The sequence below is a fragment of the Oncorhynchus masou genome, chromosome 25, assembly GCF_036934945.1.
Source record: "Oncorhynchus masou masou isolate Uvic2021 chromosome 25, UVic_Omas_1.1, whole genome shotgun sequence".
In the NCBI taxonomy this organism is placed as follows: domain Eukaryota; kingdom Metazoa; phylum Chordata; class Actinopteri; order Salmoniformes; family Salmonidae; genus Oncorhynchus; species Oncorhynchus masou.
The window spans coordinates 10,285,231-10,305,472 of record NC_088236.1 but is presented as its reverse complement, the minus strand read 5'-3'; the positions used below and the strand labels follow the sequence as shown (position 1 = coordinate 10,305,472).

Sequence of the window (20,242 nt, the reverse complement as noted above, 5' to 3'; positions counted from 1 at the left end):
TAAAGCTCCCTGAGATATCGTTCTAAAGCTCCCCAAGGTATTGTTTCTAAAGCTCCCTAAGGTATCGTTCTAAAGCTCCCTAAGGTATCGTTTCTAAAGCTCCCAAAGGTGTAGTATCATTTTCTAAAGCTCCCAAAGGTGTAGTATCATTTTCTAAAGCTTCCTAATGTGTAGTATCATTTTCTAAAGCTCCCTAAGGTATCGTTCTAAAGCTCCCTAAGGTATCGTTCTAAAGCTCCCTAAGGTATCGTTTCTAAAGCTCCCAAAGGTGTAGTATCATTTTCTAAAGCTTCCTAATGTGTAGTATCATTTTCTAAAGCTCCCTAAGGTATCGTTTCTAAAGCTCCCTAAGGTGTGGTATCATTTCCTAAAGCTGCCTAATGTATCATTTTCCAAAGCTCCCTAAGGTATCATTTTCCAAAGCTCCCTAAGGTATCGTTTCTAAAGCTCCCTAAGGTGTGGTATCATTTTCTAAAGCTCCATAAGATATCGTTCTAAAGCTCCCTAAGGTATCGTTCTAAAGCTCCCTAAGGTATCGTTCTAAAGCTCCCCAAGGCGTATTATAATTTTCTAAAGCTCCGAAGATATCGTATAATTTCCTAAAGCTCCCTGAGGTATCGTTTCTAAAGGTACAGTTGAAGTCGGAAGCTTACATACACTTAGGTTGGGGTCATTAAAACAAATTTTTAAACCACTCCACAAATTTCTTGTTAACAAACTATAGTTTTGGCAAGTTAGTTAGGACATCTACTTTGCATGACACAAGTAACTTGTCCAACAATTGTTTACAGACAGATTATTTCACTTACAAATAATTATATCACAATTCCAAGGGGTCAGAAGTTTACTGTGTCTTTAAACAGCTTGGAAAATGCCAGAAAATTATGCCATGGCTTTAGAAGCTTCTGACAGGCCAATTGACATCATTTGAGTCAACTGGAGGTGTTTCCTGTGGATGTATTTCAAGGATTACCTTCTAACTCAGTGCCTCTGCTTGACATCATGGGAAAATCAAAAGAAATCAGCCAAGACCTCAGATAAAAAATTGTGGACCTCCCCAAGTCTTTTTCATCCTTGGGAGCAATTTCCAAACTCCTGAAGGTACCACGTTCATCTGTACAAACAATAGTACGCAAGTATAAACCCCATGGAACCACGTTCCCACCATACCGCTCAGGAAGGAGACGCGTTCTGTCTCCTAGAGATGAACGCACTTTGGTGGGAAAATCAATCCCAGAACAACAGCAAAGGACCCTGTGAAGATGCTGGAGGAAACAGGTACAAACGTATCTATATCCACAGTAAAACGAGTCCTATATCGACATAACCTGAAAGACCACTCAGCAAGGAAGAAGCCACTGCTCCAAAACCGCCATAATAAAGCCAGATTACGGTTTGCAACTGCACATGGGGACAAAGATCATACTTTTTGGAGAAATGTCCTTTGGTCTGATGAAACAAAAACAGAACTGTTTGGCCATAATGACCATTATTATCTGTGGAGGAAAAAGGGGGAGGTTTGCAAGCTGAAGAACACCATCCCAACCGTGAAGCACGGGGGTGACAGCATCATGTTGTGGGAGTGCTTTGCTGCAGGAGGGATTGGTGCACTTCACAAAATACATGGCATCATGAGGGAGGAAAATTACGTGGCTATATTGAAGCAACATCTCAAGACATCAGTCAGGAAGTTAAAGCTTGGTCGCAAATGGGTCTTCCAAATGGACAATGACCCCAAGCATACTTCCAAAGTTCTGGCAAAATGGTTTAAAGTCAAAGCCATCACAAAGCCCTGACCTCAGTCCTATAGAAAATTTGTGGGCAGAACTGAAAATGTGTGTGCGAGCAAGGAGGCCTACAAACCTGACTCCGTTACACCAGGTCTGTCAGGAGGAATGGGCCAACGCTTGTGGAAGGCTACCCGAAACGTTTGACCCAAGTGAAACAATTTAAAGGCAATGCTACCAAATACTAATTGAGTGAATGTAAACTTCTGACCCACTGGGAATATGATGAAAGAAATAAAAGCTGAAATAAATGATTCTCTCTACTATTATTCTGACATTTCACATTCTGTGTCACGATCGTCGTATTGAGTAGACCAAAGCGCAGCGTGGTGTGAATGCATGATTTAATGAAAAGACAGAAAAAGCACGAAGTACAAACAAACAAACAAACAAACAAACAAGATGACCGTGACTGCTAAAGAAACACTGTGCTAACAAGCAACCTAACATAGACAATAACCCACGAACCACAATATAAAACAGGCTAATATGGTTCCCAATCAGAGACAACGACAAATACCTGCCACTGATTGAGAACCATATCAGGCCAAACACAGAAATAGACAAACTAGACATACAACAGAATGCCCACTCATATCACACCCTGACCAAACAAAACATAGAAACAAACAGCGCAAATAATGGTCAGAGTGTGACATTCTTAAAATAAAGTGGATATCCTAACTTACATAAAACAGGGAATTCTTTGATAGGATTATATGTCAGGAATTGTGAAAAACTGTTTTTAAATGTATTTGGCTAAGGTGTATGTAAACTTCGGACTTCAACTGTATAGTATCACTTTCCAAAGCTTCCTACGGTATAGTATCATTTTCCAAAGCTCTCTAAGGTATAGTTTCTAAAGCTCCCTAAGGTATCGTTTCTAAAGCTCCCTAAGGTATCGTTTCTAAAGCTCCCTAAGGTATCGTTTCTAAAGCTCCCTAAGGTATCGTTTCTAAAGCTCCTGAAGGTATAGTTTCCAAAGCTTCCTAAGGTATAGTATCATTTTCCAAAGCTCCCTAAGGTATCGTTTCTAAAGCTCCCTAAGGTATCGTTTCTAAAGCTCCCTAAGGTATCGTTTCTAAAGCTCCCTAAGGTATCGTTTCTTAAGCTCCCTAAGGTGTATTATCATTTCTAAAGCTCCCTAAGGTATCGTTTCTAAAGCTCCCTAAGGTATCATTTCCTAAAGCTCCCTAAGGTGTGGTATCATTTTCTAAAGTGACCGTAGCTGGCAACATTTATTCAATGGCCTGTTTTTGTCCTTGGTCTAGATCATTTGGAATGCTTCAAACCCATGGAATTAAGTGGTACCATTGTTCACTTCTACCCTCATGGAATGACTACAGTGTGACAGCTGCTTGCTTTGTTTCAGAGCCTGTGGTTGACCCGTCCATAGCTAACTGTGACTTTGAGGAGGGTCTGTGTCAGTACTACCAGGAAAGAGTGGAGAGCAAGGTGTGGAACAGAGTATCAGTGAAGCCCAACGCCTACAGAATAGGAGACCACACCACAGGGACTGGTGAGTTACACAACTCTTATGGACGCGTCCCAAATTACACCCTATTCCCCATTATAGTAGACTACTTTTGACCAGTGTCCATAGGGCCTTGGCCAAAAGTTGTGCACTCTATAGGGAATAGGTTGCTATTTGGGATGCACCTTATAACGCCTAACATAAAGCCTGTAAGACTTGTCACAAGCATTTATGAGCCCTTTATGTTTTATCGTAGGGCTGAATCCTAACATGCGCTGAAGTCGTATTTGCACTTTATGTTTCCCATTAACATCGATACATAACTAAGTGAAAAATGTACTTGGAAGTTATGTTTCGCCCCATAATGATTGTGACTAAATAACAGATATTTAGAGTCAAATCTAATTTATTCATCGCATGCGCTGAATACAACAGGTGTAGACTTTACCATGAAATGCTTACAAACGAGACTGACTGAGTTAACAAGTAAGAAATTAGCAAAAAAACGGAAAAAAACAGTAACACAATAAAATAACAATAAGGAGGCTATATACAAGCAGTAGCAGTACTGAGTCATTGTGTAGGGTTATGAGGTAGTTGAGGTAATATGAACATGTAAGTAGGGGTTAAAGTGATGTCCTGTATCGAGAGACGTAACATATCAAATCCTAAATCTCCCCTCCAGGCTCGTTCCTCCTGGCGAACACACGATTCACGTCGCGGCCGGGTTACGTGGGTCGTCTCCACGGCCCTTTCCTCCCCGGCAACCATAAGTACTGTCTGCGTTTCCACTACGCCCTTCACGGCTTCAGGAAAGTGGAAAACGCTCTGGTTCTCTACATCTACGACCAGCACAACGTGGCTCAGGAGAAGGTCTGGAGCCTGGCTGATACCACCAGAGATGTCTGGACAGGGGTGGACATCACATATATGAAGCCCATGGTTACCAAGGTAACAACGCATGCGTACACAGAAGGGAGGGAGGGATGATAGTTGAGTTTTTTTCTCTGCGATAGCCGGGTAATATCTGTGACTTTCTCCCAGGTAGTGTTCGTCAGCATCTGTAAAAACCTCTGGGACTGTGGCCAAGTGGCTCTCGATGACATCACAGTGACCATTGGGGACTGTAGAATCACAGCAGGTAAGACAGCAGGGCCTGGGCGTGTATAGGTCAGGTCTTTGATCTTGCCATTATGTCAAGGAGACTGCACATAGGATTGAATCCTGCCTTGTGATATCCACTGCACATAGGATTGAATCATGCCTTGTGATATCCACTGCACATGGGATTGAATCCTGCCTTGTGATATCCACTGCACATGGGATTGAATCCTGCCTTGTGATATCCACTGCACATGGGATTGAATCCCGCCTTGTGATATCCACTGCACATGGGATTGAATCCTGCCTTGTGATATCCACTGCACATGGGATTGAATCCCGCCTTGTGATATCCACTGTACATGGGATTGAATCCTGCCTTGTGATATCCACTGCACATGGGATTGAATCCTGCCTTGTGATATCCACTGCACATGTGATTGAATCCTGCCTTGTGATATCCATTGCACATACAACTATGAAATATTTCTCCCATTGACATCAATACTTCTAAACAGAACTGAAACAGAGAGGTACCCAGTGTCTAGGGTCATCTGATTAACAGATCTGGATGTTCTCCATTGTTGAGTTTTGTAGAAATAAACAGTCTATTTCTAAGTTTAAGTTGGTGTTTTTCTCTAGCCGTGCTTGCCAAGGCCAAAGCTCTTTAGTTTCCATCCAAAGTGAAGTGTTTATTAAAACACTTGACTATTTATGTTAGCACCGCTGGCTCAGAGAGCTAGTTTGGCTAGGTTACATATCGAAACGTAGTTCTATTTTTATTTATTTAACCTTTATTTCACTAGGCAAGTCAGTTAAGAACAAATTCTTATTTACAATGACGGCCTACCCCGGCCAAACTCTAACCTGGACGACGTTGGGTCCAATTGTGCGCCGCCCTATGGGATTCCCAAGCACGACCGGTTGTGATACAGCCTGGAATCAAACTGGGGTCTGTAGTGACGCCTTTAGCACCGAGATGCAGTGCCTTAGACCGCTGCGCCACTCGGGAGCCACTCTCGGAGTGTGCTACTTAACAGTGGCATCCTGCTACTCTGGTAGCAGTCCAGGACTTGATGTTGTAGTTTAGCCAGGTATCCCTCACTACATAACCTGATCTGGAGAAGTGTCACAGGCTGGATGTGATCTTGGATCCCCCCACTGGAGAAACCAACATCTTAACTTAAGGAAAGTCCCTCTTGGGCCAAAGGCTGACACTGACTATAAAGTCTCAGACAGGTCGACCTTGCAAGCAGGGTTATCCGGGCCCTGGCCTTGCTCAAGCCAGAGTAGCTAGTAGCATGAGAAAATATTTCAAGCTGAAATAAAATCAACTACAACTCTCCTCTTTTCCTCCTACACAGGCCCTGGCTGTGGATATGTGGTTTTTGATGCCAGCTGCTGGGAGACTGGGCTGGGTCCTTCAGTTAAACTCTTACTATTTATAAGCTCTTAGGCTGCGTTTACACAGGCAGCCCAATTCGGATCTTTTACCACTAATTGGTCTTTTGACCAATCAGATCAGATCCTTTGCCCATAACAGTAAACGCAGCCTTAGACGATCAGCCATTGTGGAAAACATCTGGTCTCGCCGTCTATGGTGGTATATGGTAATTACATGGGCAGTGACGATTTCTTTGCCTTGACAGCAGTTTCCATTTGGGCTTCGTTCTCATGCCGCTGTGGTGAAAACTATAAATGAGGCCTTCGGAACGGTTTCGATGGGATGTGATAATATTACTGCCAACCTTTCAAAGACTAATCACAAATGAATTGTCTTTGATTGTAATTATAATTTATTTCACATATGTATAACAGAAATACATTTCAAAGCACTTGTAAAGGTTTTGTTGTGATGTTGTCATTCTTAAAACTATTAAGACAACAGTTATCTTCAAAGCGGCAATGGATTTAAACTCTTTTAGTCCCAAAGTAAACTGCCATTCAGCAGGGCTGTGATTATGTTGCTAATGACTTTCATAACTGCTGCCGCTGATTCTGCTGCTGATGAGCCTGGTAGTGAAGAGCAATGGAGAAATACAGCCAACCCACTCAGACATCATTTCAACATCTACTTCTGATTTACATTTGGTTGTGTAACGGTTTTCGTCGTCGGAGGAGGAGGAGTCGGACCAAAGCGCAGCGTGGGAAGTGTTTGTGTTTTTTTTAATTGAACTGAACACTAATAAAAAATAACAAGAGACTAAATGAAACCGAAACAGTCCCGTAAGGTGCAAACACTAAACAGAGAATAACTACCCACAAAACCCATGTGGGAAAAAGCTACCTAAGTATGGTTCCCAATCAGAGACAACGAAAGACAACTGTCCCTGATTGAGAACCATACCCGGCCAAAACAAAGAAATACAAAAACATAGAAAAAGGAACATAGAATGCCCACCCAAATCACACCCTGACCAAACCAAAATAGAGACAATAAAAGCTCTAAGGTCAGGGCGTGACAGGTTGAGATGTCGACTCACATGAATTCAACGTGAAATATATATATTTTTTTAACCACATCATTGGATTTAGGTTAAAAGTTGGGTGAAAAAAATACTAAATTCCTTTACCTTGATGACTTTTTTCATATCCAATTAGTTTTCCACGTTGATTCAATGTCATCAGATATAATTCTTGTTGTTGAAATTCCGTGGAGACATTGTTGATGCAACTGGTTCTTGCCCAGTGGGAAAGGAGTTATTCTTTATCTCGTTATGAAATCACGTGAGTCATCATTCAAACATCACTGCCAACTGCCAACCTCCAGGGAGTCCGAACACTGTTGATTACCATGTATCTACATTTAATCAAGCTTTGCTGTCAGATTCCTTAAAGCAGCTGTCTGTGTGTATGTGTGTGTGTGTGTGTGTGTGTGTGTGTGTGTGTGTGTGTGTGTGTGTGTGTGTGTGTGTGTGTGTGTGTGTGTGTGTGTGTTCCAGGGCCGTTGAGACCCCTGCCTGGCCAGTGTAACTTTGAGACAGGGGACTGTGGCTATAGCCAGGAGAAGGAGACAGATAAAGGGGAGTGGCTCCGGGTGCGAGGGCAAACCCCCACCTCCTACACCGGGCCCCGAGGAGACCACACTTCAGGGGTGGGTGAGTCACCAGTTCATTCATTCATCCATTCACCCAGCATCAGTTATACACACACATACGTAATGCTGATGATATGCTGTACTGTATGTCAGCAACGTGTTTCTATGACCCCTGATATCTTCCTCCTCCTGAGTGTTTACATTCCACCACTAACCTGTCATATCTCATATCTCTCTTCAGGGTACTTCATGTATGTCGAGGCTTCTCTGATGCGTCCTGGTCACACAGCCCGTCTGCTGTCTTCTGACCTGAGGGGCTCCGCGGGGCCACAGTGTCTGGTCTTCTACTACCACATGTACGGCTCTGGCACCGGCTTGCTGAGCGTACTCCTGCGCCGCAGCGATAGGGAGCAGGACACGTTGCTATGGAGACGTCGCGGCGAGCAGAGCATCTCCTGGATGAGGGCAACGGTGGACTACGAGTGTGACCGCAGACACCAGGTAGAGAGAGACACACAGTGACAGAGAGAGACACACAGTGACAGAGAGAGACACACAGTGACAGAGAGAGACACACAGTGACAGAGAGAGACACACAGTGACAGAGAGAGACACACAGTGACAGAGAGAGACACACACAGTGACAGAGAGAGACACACACAGTGACAGAGAGACACACACAGTGACAGAGAGACACACACAGAGACAGAGAGACACACACAGAGACAGAGAGACACACACAGAGACAGACAGAGACACACACAGAGACAGACAGAGACACACACAGAGACAGACAGAGACACACACAGAGACAGACAGAGACAGACAGAGACACACACAGAGACAGACAGAGACACACACAGAGACAGACAGAGACACACACAGAGACAGACAGAGACACACACAGAGACAGACAGAGACACACACAGAGACAGACAGAGACACACACACAGAGACAGACAGAGACACTCAGAGACAGACAGAGACACTCAGAGAGACACAGACAGAGACAGAGACAGAGACACACACACAGAGACAGAGACACACACAGAGACAGAGACAAACACAGAGACAGAGACACACACAGAGACAGAGACACACACAGAGACAGACAGAGACACACTCAGAGACAGACAGAGACACACTCAGAGACAGACAGACACAGACAGAGAGACACAGACAGAGACACAGACAGAGACACACACACAGTGACAGAGAGACACACACAGTGACAGAGAGACACACACAGAGACAGAGAGACACACACAGAGACAGACAGAGACACACACAGAGACAGACAGAGACACACACAGGGACAGACAGACACACACACAGAGACAGACAGAGACACACACAGAGACAGACAGAGACACACACAGAGACAGACAGAGACACACACAGAGACAGACAGAGACACACACAGAGACAGACAGAGACACACACAGAGACAGACAGAGACACACACAGAGACAGACAGAGACACACACAGAGACAGACAGAGACACACACAGAGACAGACAGAGACACACACAGAGACAGACAGAGACACACACAGAGACAGACAGAGACACACACACAGAGACAGACAGAGACAGACAGAGACACACACAGAGACACTCAGAGACAGACAGAGACACTCAGAGACAGAGACACACACAGAGACAGAGACACACACAGAGAGACACAGACAGAGACACAGACACAGACACACACAGAGACACACAGAGAGACACAGACAGAGACACACACAGAGACAGAGAGACACACACAGAGACAGACAGAGACACACACAGAGACAGACAGAGACACACACACAGAGACAGACAGAGACACACACACAGAGACAGACAGAGACACACACACAGAGACAGACAGAGACACACACACAGAGACAGACAGAGACACACACACAGAGACAGACAGAGACACACACACAGAGACAGACAGAGACACACACACAGAGACAGACAGAGACACACACACAGAGACAGACAGAGACACACACACAGAGACAGACAGAGACACGCACACAGAGACAGACAGAGACACACACACAGAGACAGACAGAGACACACAGAGACACACACACAGAGACAGACAGAGACACACACACAGAGACAGACAGAGAGACACACACAGAGACAGACAGAGACACACACACAGAGACAGACAGAGACACACACACAGAGACAGACAGAGACACACACACAGAGACAGACAGAGACACACACACAGAGACAGACAGAGACACACACACACACAGAGACAGACAGAGACACACACACACACAGAGACAGACAGAGACACTCAGAGACAGACAGACACTCAGAGACAGAGACACACAGAGAGACACACACAGAGACAGAGACACACAGACACACACAGAGACACACAGAGAGACACAGACAGAGACACACACACACACAGAGACAAAGAGACACACTGAGACAGACAGAGACACACACAGAGACAAAGAGACACACAGAGACAGAGAGACACACACAGAGACACACACAGAGACAGACAGTAGACACACACAGAGACAAAGAGACACACAGAGACAGAGAGACACACACAGAGACAGAGACACACACAGAGACAGACAGAGACAGAGAGACACACACAGAGACAGACAGAGACAGAGAGACACACACAGACAGACAGAGACACACACAGAGACAGACAGAGACACACACACAGAGACAGACAGAGACACACACACAGAGACAGACAGAGACACACACACAGAGACAGACAGAGACACACACAGAGACAGACAGAGACACACACACAGAGACAGACAGAGACACACACACAGAGACAGACAGAGACACACACACAGAGACAGACAGAGACACACACACAGAGACAGACAGAGACACACACACAGAGACAGACAGAGACACACACACAGAGACAGACAGAGACACACACACAGAGACAGACAGAGACACACACACAGAGACAGACAGAGACACACACACAGAGACAGACAGAGACACACACACAGAGACAGACAGAGACACACACACAGAGACAGACAGAGACACACACACAGAGACAGACAGAGACACACACACAGAGACAGACAGAGACACACACACAGAGACAGACAGAGACACACACACAGAGACAGACAGAGACACACACACAGAGACAGACAGAGACACACACACACAGACAGACAGAGACACACACACACACAGAGACAGACAGAGACACTCAGAGACAGACAGACACTCAGAGACAGAGACACACAGAGAGACACACACAGAGACAGACAGAGACACACACAGAGACAAAGAGACACACAGAGACAGAGAGACACACACAGAGACACACACAGAGACAGACAGTAGACACACACAGAGACAAAGAGACACACAGAGACAGAGAGACACACACAGAGACAGAGACACACACAGAGACAGACAGAGACAGAGAGACACACACAGAGACAGACAGAGACAGAGAGACACACACAGACAGACAGAGACACACACAGAGACAGACAGAGACACACACACAGAGACAGACAGAGACACACACACAGAGACAGACAGAGACACACACACAGAGACAGACAGAGACACACACAGAGACAGACAGAGACACACACACAGAGACAGACAGAGACACACACACAGAGACAGACAGAGACACACACACAGAGACAGACAGAGACACACACACAGAGACAGACAGAGACACACACACAGAGACAGACAGAGACACACACACAGAGACAGACAGAGACACACACACAGAGACAGACAGAGACACACACACAGAGACAGACAGAGACACACACACAGAGACAGACAGAGACACACACACAGAGACAGACAGAGACACACACACAGAGACAGACAGAGACACACACACACAGACAGACAGAGACACACACACACACAGAGACAGACAGAGACACTCAGAGACAGACAGACACTCAGAGACAGAGACACACAGAGAGACACACACAGAGACAGACAGAGACACACACAGAGACAAAGAGACACACAGAGACACACACAGAGACAGACAGTAGACACACACAGAGACAAAGAGACACACAGAGACAGAGAGACACACACAGAGACAGAGACACACACAGAGACAGACAGAGACAGAGAGACACACACAGAGACAGACAGAGACAGAGAGACACACACAGACAGACAGAGACACTCTCAGAGACAGAGACACTCTCAGAGACAGAGACACTCTCAGAGACAGACAGAGACACACTCAGAGACAGACAGAGACACACTCAGAGACAGACAGAGACACACTCAGAGACAGACAGAGACACACTCAGAGACAGACAGAGACACACTCAGAGACAGACAGAGACACTCAGAGACACAGACAGAGACACAGAGACAGAGACACACACACAGAGACAGAGACACACACACAGAGACAGAGAGAGACACACACAGAGACAGACAGAGACACACACAGAGACAGAGACACACACAGAGACAGACAGAGACACACACACAGAGACAGAGACACACACACAGAGACAGAGACACACACAGAGACAGACAGAGACACACACACAGAGACAGACAGAGACACACACACAGAGACAGACAGAGACACACACACAGAGACAGAGACACACACACAGAGACAGAGACACACACACAGAGACAGAGACACACACACAGAGACAGAGACACACACACAGAGACAGAGACACACACACAGAGACAGAGACACACACACAGAGACACACACACAGACAGACACACAGAGACAGAGACAGAGACACACACAGACACACACAGAGACAGAGACACACACAGAGACAGAGACACACACAGAGACAGAGACACACACACAGACACAGACACACACAGAGACACAGACAGAGACACACACAGAGAGACACAGACAGAGACACACACAGAGAGACACACAGAGAGACACAGACAGAGAGACACACAGAGAGACACAGACAGAGACAAAGAGACACAGAGACAGACAGAGACACACACAGAGACAAAGAGACACACAGAGACACACACAGAGACAGACAGTAGACACACACAGAGACAAAGAGACACACAGAGACACACACAGAGACAGACAGAGACACACACAGAGACAGACAGAGACACAGACAGAGACAGACAGAGACAGAGAGACACACAGAGACAGACAGAGACAGACACAGACAGACAGACAGTGGATGAATATGGAGTTTAAACTGTGGATGGAAACGGGGTTTAAACTGGATGGAAACTGGGTTTAAACTGTGGATGGAAACGGGGTTTAAACTGTGGATGGAAACGGGGTTTAAACTGTGGATGGAAACGGGGTTTAAACTGTGGATGGAAACGGGGTTTAAACTGTGGATGGAAATGGGGTTTAAACTGTGGATGGAAACGGGGTTTAAACTGTAGATGGAAACGGGGTTTAAACTGTGGATGGAAACGTGGTTTGTGATGATGATTTTCTTTGCCTTTCTTTCCAGATTATATTCGAAGCGATCCGAGGACCATCAATAAGAAGTGATATCGCTATTGATGACATTGTGTTTAAAAAAGGACCGTGCACAGCAGGTAGGTTCTCTGGCCAGGCCGTCATTGTAAATAATAATTTGTTCTTAATTGACTCGCCTGAATAGATAAAGGGGGGAATCAGGACTTGAGAACACACATTACACAGTTTACACATGATACTCTATCTGGGGAAACTTCAACCAGTTTAGTATGACGTCATAATGACAGGTTAAATCAGCATCATAGTTGTACTCTGATACTGTAATCACTGAGCTATTTCTGTTTTGTGATAGAATAGCTTAATGCTTTGTAGACAGGGGCTGGTGTGGTCTGTACAGCACATGATAGAATAGCTTAATGCTTTGTAGACAGGGGCTGGTGTGGTCTGTACAGCACATGATAGAATAGCTTAATGCTTTGTAGACAGGGGCTGGTGGGGTCTGTACAGCACATGATAGAATAGCTTAATGCTTTGTAGACAGGGGCTGGTGTGGTCTGTACAGCACGTGATAGAATAGCTTAATGCTTTGTAGACAGGGGCTGGTGGGGTCTGTACAGCACGTGATAGAATAGCTTAATGCTTTGTAGACAGGGGCTGGTGGGGTCTGTACAGCACGTGATAGAATAGCTTAATGCTGTGTAGACAGGGGCTACCTCTTTTTTAACCTCTTTCACACAGTGCAGTACAGCATCCTGCCACAGGTCCTCAGTCAGAATAGAGACAGTTCTCTATACATAGAAATATGAAGTATAGAATACACAGTTCCCTGTACATAGACTTATCAGGTATAGAAAAGACAGTTCTCTATACATAGAAATATGCAGTATAGAATACACAGTTCCCTGTACATAGACTTATCAGGTATAGAAAAGACAATTCTCTAGACATAGAAATATGAAGTATAGAATACACAGTTCCCTGTACATATACTTATCAGGTATAGAAAAGACAATTCTCTATACATAGAAATATGAAGTATAGAATACACAGTTCCCTGTACATAGACTTATCAGGTATAGAAAAGACCGTTCTTTATACATAGAAATATGAATAGAATCACCTCGTCCCCAGGTTACTCCATGAGAGGCGGCTGGGGACCAGATATACAATAGATAGGACACCAGGGGTCAATTCCAATTGAATTTGAAATTCCAATTCCAATTTTTTTTTCTCATGAAGTGGAGAATTGACATGGAATTAAATTAAATATTTTTACATTTCCCAGTTAATGGAATTAATGAACATTAGTATAAAAAAATGTAGTATAAGATTGGTAAGATTGGTTTTGAATCATTGCAACGTGTATTGCTATATTTCCAGTATACTTAAGTTGTCTGAACAGTGGCATGATCCCCCTGAAAGCCTGAGGGAATTGAATTCAAATTGGAGTTTGCAGAATTGTTGGGGATAATATTGAATTGGGAATTGAATTCTTCGAATTGACCTAACATTGGAATTAAGAGGAATTGAATTATTTCTGATTTCAAAGACTGACCTAGAATTTTAATTGAATTAAATTGAATACAGGGAGAGAGAATTGAATTTGAATATAATTTGTGGAATTGACCCCAATCATGATAGACACTGTTTTCGATTCCAACATGAGATTGTTTCACAGGTGAATTTACAGGAGGCTGCTGAGTGGAAAAGGGCTCATAATAATGTCCGGAACGGAGCAAATGGAATGGCATCAAATTCATAGAAACCACTTGTTTGATGCATTTGATTCCATTCCACAGATTCCGCTCCAGTCATTACCACGAGCTCGTTCTCCCCAATGAAGGTGCCACCGACCTCCTGTGGATGCATGTTAATCATTATAATTTCTCTTCTAGATCCTGGAGACACAATTCCATATTCCGGCTTTTCAGAAAACTTCAACGAGATTGAGTACTGAGGGAAACACTGGATTGTCTGTGTGTCTGTGTGTGATAGAAGACTGGGTGGGGACAATGGTGAGAGATTGTGTGTACGGGAGGAACTCCTGCAAGACCATTTACCTAGAGTAGAGACATGCTAAGTGCCAGTCATTAGTTTTCCCACTGTTTCTTCTTCTTGTACAAGGTAGGACAAAATGTAGGCTTTACAGACCTTTGTACAGTCAAAACTCTTCTTTTTTTGTAGAAAATCATTCAATATGTTCAAACGTAATATTTTCTGGATTTATGTCAATTTATTCTTACTCCCCTCGATTTATGTATTGTCAGTGCAGAAATATGTTGTTGGATTGTTTTAAAAACTCAACGTTTTTACTGCACAGTTCATGTCTGACCCCTAGTGGTGGAAGATCAAAACTGCAGAGAATTCACACGTCTCTATTCTGTTTAAAATAATACATGAATAATCTGTATACAAATGCAATAGTAAATATTCGACTAAACTTGTAAAGCACTGACCCACCTGTATATCGAATGTGTATCTAACATTTACACTATGCATTGCAAATGATATCTAACTCCTCACTGTGACAAAGGATTTGTGTCCAGCTTTAGGTCTGAAGTCAGAAGATAACCAGCGATTCATATATCAAAGTCTACTGGGATAGGCTACTCTTCTCTTTCTCAGGTTTCTTACTTTTCTTTTCTAAACATGTTTTCCTACATAGGGCTATGTTCTGCTGAAGTGTAGTATGTAAATGATGCTCTACAAATAAACATGCTCTACAAATAAACAAATAAACATAAATGCAGACAGATTATTTGTTTTAATATAACCTAGAACACTTTGTGTGACCAAATCAGTATTACTGTCTGACTGACAGTCAAAGCAAATAGAAGCTGTTGATACCCTCACCTGGGAAGAACGAAGGCAGGAGTGACAAACTCATTCCATGGAGGGCCTCGTGTCTGCTGGATTTTAGTTTTCTTTCAATAAAGTCCTAGACAACCAGGTGAGGGGAGTTCCTTACTAATCAGTAAATTGAACTCATCAAACAGGTACGAGAGAAGATTGAAAACCTGCAGACATTCAGCCCTCTGTGGAATGAGTTTGACACGTGAACTAAGAAAACGTGGCTGACGTGCAAATCAATATTTAATTTCAGGTCAGGGTTAAGGATTTGGTTAAGGTCAGGGTTAAGGATTTGGTTCAGGTTAGGGTTAAAGTTAGGGTTAAGGTCAGGGTTAAGGATTTGGTTAAGGTTGGGGTTAAGGTTAGGGTTAAGGTCAGGGTTAAGGATTTGGTTAAGGTTAGGGTTAAGGATTTGGTTAAGGTTAGGGTTAAGGATTTGGTTAAGGTTAGGGTTAAGGTTAGGGTTAAGGATTTGGTTAAGGTTAGGGTTAAGGTTAGGGTTAAGGTTAGGGTTAAGGTTAGGGTTAAGGTTAGGGTTAAGGTCAGGGTTAAGGATTTGGTTAAGGTTAGGGTTAAGGATTTGGTTCAGGTCAGGGTTAAGGATTTGGTTAAGGTTAGGGTTAAGGTCAGGGTTAAGGTTAGGGTTAAGGTTAGGGTTAAGGTTAGGGTTAAGGATTTGGTTAAGATTAGGGTTAAGGATTTGGTTAAGGTTAGGGTTAAGGATTTGGTTAAGGTCAGGGTTAAGGTCAGGGTTAAGGATTTGGTTAAGGTTAAGGTTAGGGTTAAGGATTTGGTTAAGGTCAGGGTTAAGGATTTGGTTAAGGTTAGGGTTAAGGTTAGGGTTAAGGTCAGGGTTAAGGTCAGGGTTAAGGATTTGGTTAAGATTAGGGTTAAGGATTTGGTTAAGGTTAGGGTTAAGGTTAGGGTTAAGGTCAGGGTTAAGGTTAGGGTTAAGGATTTGGTTAAGGTTAAGGATTTGGTTAAGGTTAGGGTTAAGAATTAGGTTAAGGTTAGGGTTAAGGTTAGGGTTAAGAATTAGGTTAAGGTTAGGGTTAAGAATTTGGTTAAGGTTAGAGTTAAGAATTAGGTTAAGGTTAGGGTTAAGAATTAGGTTAAGGTTAGGGTTAAGGTATGGGTCAGTTGTAGGTTTTGTCTAGTCGGGCTGTCAATGGGATGCTGGTCAGAAAACTCCCTTTTAACTCACCTACCTGCTGCTTTCAGTGTTGTGCCTTCTTATGATGTCACCAGTCTACAGTTTAAAAGTTAGTCTGGTAAAGAAGCACAAGGAACATGATTAACCAATCCGTCTGTTTACAGATGTATGTATCAAAATATAGAGTACTGTTTTAATACAAATAAAAATGACAAGATGTTTAATATATATATTTTCAATTTTTGTTTTTGTAAAAGCATATTCCTAATATAACAGAGTAGTTAATGCTACTGACTAGTTAAGGCTACTGACTAGTTAAGGCCACTGACTAGTTAAGGCTACTGACCAAGTTCACAACTGACCAGAAACATTGACAAATAAAACCAGGGCGCACACTCTAAGAACCAGGGAGCACACTCTAAGAACCAGGGAGCACACTCTAAGAACCAGGGAGCACACTCTAAAAACCAGGGAGCACACTCTAAAAACCAGGGAGCACACTCTAAGAACCAGGGAGCACACTCTAAGAACCAGGGAGCACACTCTAAAAACCAGGGAGCACACTCTAAGAACCAGGGAGCACACTCTAAGAACCAGGGAGCACACTCTAAGAACCAGGGAGCACACTCTAAAGACCAGGGAGCACACTCTTAAAACCAGGGAGCACACTCTAAGAACCATGGAGCACACTCTAAAAACCAGGGAGCACACTCTAAAGAACAGGGAGAACACTCTAAAAACCAGGGAGCACACTCTAAAGAACAGGGAGAACACTCTAAAAACCAGGGAGCACACTCTAAGAACCATGGAGCACACTCTAAAAACCAGGGAGAACACTCTAAAGACCAGGGAGCACACTCTAAAGACCAGGGAGCACACTCTAAAGAACAGGGAGAACACTCTAAAAACCAGGGAGCACACTCTAAAAACCAGGGAGAACACTCTAAAGACCAGGGAGCACACTCTAAAGACCAGGGAGCACACTCTAAAGACCAGGGAGCACACTCTAAGAACCAGGGAGCACACTCTAAGGACCAGGGAGAACACTCTAAGAACCAGGGAGCACACTCTAAGAACCAGCGAGCACACTCTAAAAACCAGGGAGCACACTCTAAAAACCAGGGAGCACACTCTTAAAACCAGGGAGTACACTCTAAAAAGAAAAGAACTCTGGAGTATCCTTTAGGCTTTAGGCGTTCTTCAAATTTAATATGTGGGGGAACCCCGATAAGAACCCATTTGAATTGATCCTCGAAGAACCTTTTGAAGAAACTTTAAGGTTGAATTTTTGAGCTATTCCCCTATTATTAATAATAAACAGCATAACAATAAAACAATATTTTAGTGGTCGGTGTTTATCGTGATTTTAGTGACAAAGCAGAATTTAAAAAAATCGAAATATGAGGTAAACTCCCAGCAGAGACCCAAGTCCAATGGATATATTCTCTGGTGTGGTAATGTGAATGTGTTGATGTTCTCCGTATCCACAGCCAGAATGATTTTGCAGTGCATGGGGATTGAACGGGTTTCCTGTTATATTCATCAGAGGTGTAGGGAGGGTGAATCCCAAATCCCAAAAAATAGTAATTATATATTTGATTAACAAAACATGCATACAACAGTATTCATACCTTGGTTTTTGTGGAAAATGTCAATTAAAAAAGCTGTTTGGATAATGGTCTCATACACATACCTTGTCCATAATGTAGAGGCCTATGGGATATTCATTGAAGTAGAAGTGGGTTATTTCTAGCTTTATTGCTGGGGGAAAAATGTCCACCTCTCTATTACAGATTCTGTTAATTTTCTAAAGGTAAAAATACTTCTAACAATAAAACTCTGTTACAACATTAATACACCGTCTATGACATTCTTAAAATGGCATATAGCCAATCATGACCAAATTGTAGATACAAATACATGTTTAATTTCAGATATTAATTTCAGCTATAAAATGAAATCATGCAAAAGAAACACAAATAAACAAAAACTTCCAGGTATCCTTGGTCAACATGAATGTATGTAAAACAACCACAACAACGATGAAACATAATGTCTTCTACTCCAGAGGCTGCCCATTCATGACGGTGAACGGCCAGGGAGCCAAGCGATTGTCTCAGAGTCAGAACAAAGGCACCAGGCAGAGATCTTCAGCCATATTGGTTCCAGCCTGGGGATTAGAGAATATGATTATAAAATCATGATCCAGCTCTGAAACACCCAAGTCTGATTATCAAGGTCCTTTTGAGCAGCTGATTGCTACAACGTGGTTAGAGCAGGGCAGGAACAAAAACCTGCACTCTCAGTCGCTATCCTGGAGGATGGTTGGCCACCTTTGATATAAAATATTGCAACATTACGACCTAGTACTTTTGTCTTTGTGAAATTATTATTGTTGTTGCCACCCTTGTACAAGCCTGCGCATCCACACACAAATTGTGGCCACAGCACAAACAGACACGAACTGAAGGGTCATTATCATAATGGCTGATATGTAGATGTTTAAGTGATTGATGATATTTAAAGTCTCCTCACAGTCAAAATGTGCCAAAAATAGTCGTCTATCCATCCCTTTTCAAATGTTTTGATGCTCGCTGACTGTCTTAGTGTAACGGATGTGAAACAGCTAGCTTAGTTAGCGGTGGCGTGCGCTAAACAGCGGTTCAATCGGTGACGTCACTTGCTCTGAGACCTTGAAGTAGTAGTTCCCCTTGTTATGCAAGGTAGACGGCTTTTGTGGAGCGATGGGTAACGATGCCTCGTTGGTGACTGTTGTTGATATGTGCAGAGGGTCCCTGGTTCGCGCCCGGGTATGGGCGAGGGAACGGTCTAAAGTTATAATAATAATAATAAATAATATATCCCATTTAGCAGACGCTTTTGTCCAAAGCGACTTACAAGTCGGCTGGGGCCACTACTTTTACATATGGGTGGCCCTAGCGGGAATCGAACCCACGACGCTTGGCGTTGCAAGCGCCATGCTCTACCGACTGAGCCACACAGGACCCGTTACATTAGCATTCATCTCAGTGATTATTAGCAAGCTGGACACAATCAATAAACTGTATGACTGTTGGTCCATGATCATTTATGCACAGTTTTGATTGTCTGCACTCGACAAATAAACGTAAAAGAAATACAAATTAGTTCACTTAGACAATTAATCACCTTATAAGGGAGGGTGCTTTTAACTGCTTGGAACGTAACGCCTCTCCATACAGGGCATTACTACAGTGGCATAACTCTACACAATCACAATATTATCAAACATATAGAAACACGGATAAAACAAACATGCCTTCTAGCACCCTAATTAGGGCAGCATGGTTTTCAAATGGCTCTCAAAAGCCTCAAACAAATGACTAGGAGAACAATGACACCGCCAC

At 43.5% G+C, this 20,242-nt stretch overlaps 1 protein-coding gene across 1 annotated transcript in view; it reads left to right on the top strand.

Moving 5' to 3' along the window:
- mamdc2a (MAM domain containing 2a) overlaps positions 1-15,608 on the top strand; it is a 46,270-nt gene extending 30,662 nt beyond the window's left edge. The window contains exons 8-14 of the mRNA XM_064936678.1: positions 3,160-3,306; positions 3,947-4,212; positions 4,306-4,402; positions 7,305-7,460; positions 7,641-7,900; positions 12,885-12,972; positions 14,749-15,608. Of these exons, the coding sequence (XP_064792750.1) occupies positions 3,160-3,306; positions 3,947-4,212; positions 4,306-4,402; positions 7,305-7,460; positions 7,641-7,900; positions 12,885-12,972; positions 14,749-14,810 (1,076 nt within the window). The 3' untranslated portion in view covers positions 14,811-15,608. The remainder of the gene's footprint in view (positions 1-3,159; positions 3,307-3,946; positions 4,213-4,305; positions 4,403-7,304; positions 7,461-7,640; positions 7,901-12,884; positions 12,973-14,748) is intronic.
- Positions 15,609-20,242: the final 4,634 nt, after the last annotated feature.